Raw genomic sequence first — 5,615 nt, 5'->3', positions numbered from 1 at the left:
GAATCATGTTAAATTATTAAAGTATAGGCTTTAAATTTCGGATTTAAATTATTTAGCTGCAATTTGAAAAGAAAAAAAAATTGTAGACCTATAAATTCTTACTGTCTGTCTGTACTTCCTGATTAACTTACGATATAGACAGGAAATCACGTGATTTCAACTCAAACATTCTCCTCAGAAAGGAGTTACAGTATATAGATGACCGGCACGACTGTGTTGTTATCAGGAAAAGTATGATGTACAGGGGCAAGACACTAGTGATTTCAGAGCATATATTTTAAATTAAATAAATTAAAAATTGCATTCCAGAATTGTGACGATGTCATAGTAATTTTTTTTACTTTTAAAAAATTGAGAAATAAATAAAATTTTATTGAAAATTATACGGAATTACGTTTGAATTCTAGGTGATGGAGTCGAGTTAACTTTCTTCTTTAAGCATCGAGAGTCAAATGGTACATGAAGTCGATGAGATCAAACTTTTAGGAAATAGTCAAAAAGTTTTAAGAAAATTCTTTTCAATTGTATTCTATTTCTCTTTCACTTAAAGTTAGTGTTCTCAAAACACGTGATTTTTTTTTCTATAAATTGTCCAAAGAAACTCGTAAAAAGGAACTACAACGTTGAAGAACCATAAAATTTAAACTGTCAATAAACACTATAATGGACTACTATTGTGCAGAATTGGAGAAAGAACTAAGTAAAAGAAGAAGAAGAAAAAAATAAAATAAAAATAAAGCAAAAGCTCTGTTTTACAATCTCTACCCCGTATTGAAAAGCTAGGGATTAAACAAGTATCCCCGGTAAAATATTGTGCACACTATTCAGTTTTAGAACTGGTATAAAAGTACAGATGTGAAGCGAAAAAAAAAACTAGAAGAAATTGAAATTGTTACTATTAATAGCTTTCTTTAAATGCGATAATGCTTTAAGAAATTGATAAAAATCTTTAAATGTATAGTTAAGTTTTAATAATAAATAAAGTTAATTTTATTAACGTATTTTATAATTAAAAATATTTCAGAAATAAATTTATTGATATAATTAATAATAAATGATTTAAGTCTGCATAAATTTTTAAAAATATCATTTTGTTTCCTAGATTATATCAAAGCTACTTTATTAAATATTAAAACATGTAGAGTCATCTTTTAAGTTTATTTATTTTCTTTTAGTAGATCCTATTGGATCCACTAAAAGAAAATAGAAGATATCTACAAGAAAAAAACGAATAACAGAAAGCCACAGATACTACTAACATTTGCAAAAGTAAAAAAGAAATTCAAAGAATGGATATTTCTGTACATTCAGATGACAAGCGGATAGATAACATTCCATTGTATCAGCACATATCATGTCAAAAAAATCCGAAACGTCACACTCATATTTTAAACAACATCCTTGTTACATAGACCATAGAACAATACTGTCAACAATGTGACACATAATAGATGTTTTGTTTTGTTTTATTTTTATGCAGTGGCACCGGAATTTCTGAATGAGTTGACAAGTAAAAATATGACTGTAATGGAGAATACAAACGTGACTTTGACATGCCGAGCTACTGGGAATCCTCAACCAGAAATTAAATGGAAAAGAGAAGATGGTCAAGGAATCATATTGGGGCAAGAAAAGAGTAAGTATATATATACAGTAATTTATTATAAACACGATAAATATTAGTGATAAACAGTTAAAATATTCTATTTTAATCTTTATTATAAATAGGAAACTTATGTTGAAAACAGTATACCTTATGAAGGAAAGTGTATAGTGTTAGTAGATAGTTTGTAGTGACGAAGGGCCTTTGTTTCACATGAGAAGTCATAAAAAATGATATATGTGGTCGTAACCATGGCATATGACTTATAATGAATAACTACAAAAATCATAGATTTTTTTTTACTATCTTCAGAAATTGTAAACAATAAACAATATCTGCAAAGACATATTTCTCAAAACTTAGTAGACTTTTATACCATATAAAAAATATATATACTGTAAATACAATAAATATACTTTTTAAGTTAACAATTTATCATTATATTGTCGATATTTTATAAGTAACATTCTTAAAGATTTATTCAATAAATGAAACTAAGAATCGTGTTTTAATACTACGTTATATTCTTGTTAAGATGTTTATTGAATAATTAATTATCAAGAATGTACTATTATATTTATTAACTAAATAGTTTCACGAAATACGATTCTCAATTAATTCATTTAACTCTTAATGTATTACGTTCAAATAATGATAAACAGCGTTGTACTGTACTTCGTTACTCTAGCATCATAGTATACAGTATACCAAATACTAGATACATACAAATATTTGCTATTCGATACTTTTAATTATGTAGTTAATTATTAATAAATTTTTGGATTATATTACAATTTATAAATTTATTAATAGAAGCTTTATATTGTTTGATGGACGAATCATGTTAAATTATTAAAGTATAGGCTTTAAATTTCGGATTTAAATTATTTAGCTGCAATTTGAAAAGAAAAAAAAATTGTAGACCTATAAATTCCCACTGTCTGTCTGTACTTCCTGATTAACTTACGATCTAGACAGGAAATCACGCGATTTCGACTCAAACATTCTCCTCAGAAAGGAGTTACAGTATATAGATGACCGGCACGACTGTGTTGTTATCAGGAAAAGTATGATGTACAGGGGCAAGACACTAGTGATTTCAGAGCATATATTTTAAATTAAATAAATTAAAAATTGCATTCCAGAATTGTGACGATGTCATAGTAATTTTTTTTACTTTTAAAAAATTGAGAAATAAATAAAATTTTATTGAAAATTATACGGAATTACGTTTGAATTCTAGGTGATGGAGTCGAGTTAACTTTCTTCTTTAAGCATCGAGAGTCAAATGGTACATGAAGTCGATGAGATCAAACTTTTAGGAAATAGTCAAAAAGTTTTAAGAAAATTCTTTTCAATTGTATTCTATTTCTCTTTCACTTAAAGTTAGTGTTCTCAAAACACGTGATTTCTTTTTCTATAAATTGTCCAAAGAAACTCGTAAAAAGGAACTACAACGTTGAAGAACCATAAAATTTAAACTGTCAATAAACACTATAATGGACTACTATTGTGCAGAATTGGAGAAAGAACTAAGTAAAAGAAAAAGAAGAAAAAAATAAAAAAAAATAAAGCAAAAGCTCTGTTTTACAATCTCTACCCCGTATTGAAAAGCTAAGGATTAAACAAGTATCCCCAGTAAAATATTGTGCACACTATTCAGTTTTAGAACTGGTATAAAAGTACAGATGTGAAGCGAAAAAAAAAACTAGAAGAAATTGAAATTGTTACTATTAATAGCTTTCTTTAAATGCGATAATGCTTTAAGAAATTGATAACAGAAGAAGAAAAAAAAAACTATATATAGGAAAAATATTTAAGATAATAATCAAACTTTAAANAAGAAAAAAAAAAAGAGAAAAATTTAATACAACTTAACACAAAGATTAAGAATAAATTTATTTTGCATTTTAACAAGAAATTTAATCAATTTATTCAAAAAATTTTACAATTTTCTTGCATTAATTTACATTCAATTTTTTTTTTTACTTTCTCACAATTTTCATTTTGAAATTCATCCTTATTATCATTTTCTCTAAAAATGATAATGATGATAATGATGATGATGATGATGATTATCTTCAAAATGTTCCTCTTTACATCAATACTCTCATCATTCTCTTCAAATTCATTATCAGTAATGTACTCTGACTCTTCATACTTTTTAACTTCAATTTAAATTTCTCAATTAATGATATTTATTTATCTACACTCCTTATATTCAATTATTTTTAAATAAATATATTTGTTGATTAATATCTAGTTATTTATTAAAAGCATACTAAGTAAACTTATATTAAAAAATTTTCACATTTTTTAATTAATATTTTTAACAAAATAATGATTTTTAAAACTAAAATAATAGTAATAATAATTTAAATATTAATTTAAAAACTTAAAAATTTCTTCAGAAAAATTATTAGATTTTATTATATTCTATGTGAGAATTTATCATCATTTTTTAATGCTTCTTTCTTTATTTATTATTTTTATTTTTATTAACTTCTTTAGTTTTAAATTTTAAAGCATGTTCATTATATTTATTCATTCTAGCATTTAATAAAACTTATTAACTTTTATTAAGTATGGTTTTTATCTTTTATGTTTATTACTAGACTAAACAAACACATGGATACATTTGAATGTACACAAGCTAATAATCTTAGTTAAATAAATAAAGAATTTAATTGGCATTATACAAAGAGCAAACTTAAAAACATGTTTAAAAGAAAATTTAGTTTGAAGCATTGTTTATGAGTACAATGACTTAAAATTATCGAAAATTATATTATTTTGATCTAAATTATTAAATTATTCACTTGAAATTATTAATAGAATGAGTGAATCCTGCTATAAAATGCCAGATGTTGTCGGATGTTGGAGAGGATTACCTACTCTTTTATTACTTCCAACTTGTAACAAGGTTCCAGCAACAGTTTTAACGTTGATTATGATGAGTTGTCAATAGGTGTAGTATGGAGCTTTCATTTATAACGAAAATTTTTGTTTTTTTTTTCTTCTTATTATTTTCTAAAGATTTTTCTTTTTAAAATCTTTGTAACGTGTCTCTAAACAACTAAAGATTGTGTTAAGTCATCAAAATTCTTTAATAAAGATACTACATCGCGATAGCAGGTGAATTTAATGAAACGTAAGCTCATTAATATTAATGCGTTAATGTTGCCATACTAAAGTTTATAACGATTACCATCAAAGAAATGAAGCCATAAAATTGTAGCTAAGTAATACAATGTCATTAAAAGTGACATTTCTTTTTTACTTTAATTATATATCATGGTAAATGTGTGTTTCCTGTAAAGTATTTTAAAATAACAATCATTTACAACAGTTAAAAAATTACATATTATATTACAGATGTATATATATATTAAATATTTTAAGAAGTACAGCCTTAGTATAACATTTATTAATGTTACATTAATTCAATTTCGAAGTAATCTCTTCACTTTAATATTCTTAATAAAGCAGTTAACTTTTTAAAATCTAGTAGAAAATATTCTCTAGATACTAATTATAAAACAGGGATATTTTATTATAAGGTGGTCCAAAAGTCAGTTAACCGCTGTTAAAGATAAATTGCTGTTTATTCGAAAGTTTTTATTAATTATAAACGTCTGATGCACAAATTAAATTATAACGTCTTAAAAAAAAACTAAATGTACTTAACTGATTTTTGGGCCACCATGTAGGGGAGATCGGGGCAAGATCGGCATGTTAAGCTTTACTTAAATTTTGTGTAATAAATACTGCTGTAAACTGAAAAAAAAAGCTTTGCATATTGTCTATTGGAATGTTACCTTACTATAGAACTGGTTAAAATCAGTTTGGAAATAAAAATAATTAAAATAATTACAACTTTACAAGAAGAGAGAAATTGACGAAGTTGCCCCGGGTATAGGGGCAAGATCGGCAACTTCTCTCTTTTTGTAAAGTTGTAATTATTTTAATTATTTTTATTAAAGTTGCCCCTGGTATAGGGGCAACAGTAATG

The 5,615-nt window shown here is 25.3% G+C and overlaps 1 protein-coding gene across 2 annotated transcripts in view; it reads left to right on the top strand.

The window, feature by feature from the left end:
- LOC111628570 (neuronal growth regulator 1-like) overlaps positions 1–5,615 on the top strand; it is a 106,758-nt gene that overhangs the window by 98,227 nt on the left and 2,916 nt on the right. The window contains exons 4-5 of one of the 2 annotated variants that reach the window (XM_023372395.1): positions 1,481–1,636; positions 1,729–1,960. In XM_023372395.1, the coding sequence (XP_023228163.1) occupies positions 1,481–1,636; positions 1,729–1,742 (170 nt within the window). In that variant the 3' untranslated portion in view covers positions 1,743–1,960. Of the gene's footprint in view, positions 1–1,480; positions 1,637–1,728; positions 1,961–5,615 lie in introns of those variants that run through there. The other variant, XM_023372401.1, reaches the window with a different exon arrangement.

The sequence above is a fragment of the Centruroides sculpturatus genome, unplaced genomic scaffold (genome assembly GCF_000671375.1).
Source record: "Centruroides sculpturatus isolate CEXI.00-Female unplaced genomic scaffold, Cexi_2.0 scaffold34, whole genome shotgun sequence".
NCBI classification, from domain to species: domain Eukaryota; kingdom Metazoa; phylum Arthropoda; class Arachnida; order Scorpiones; family Buthidae; genus Centruroides; species Centruroides sculpturatus.
Note: the sequence above shows the minus strand (reverse complement) of the source record. Positions and strands in the feature narration are given on the sequence as shown.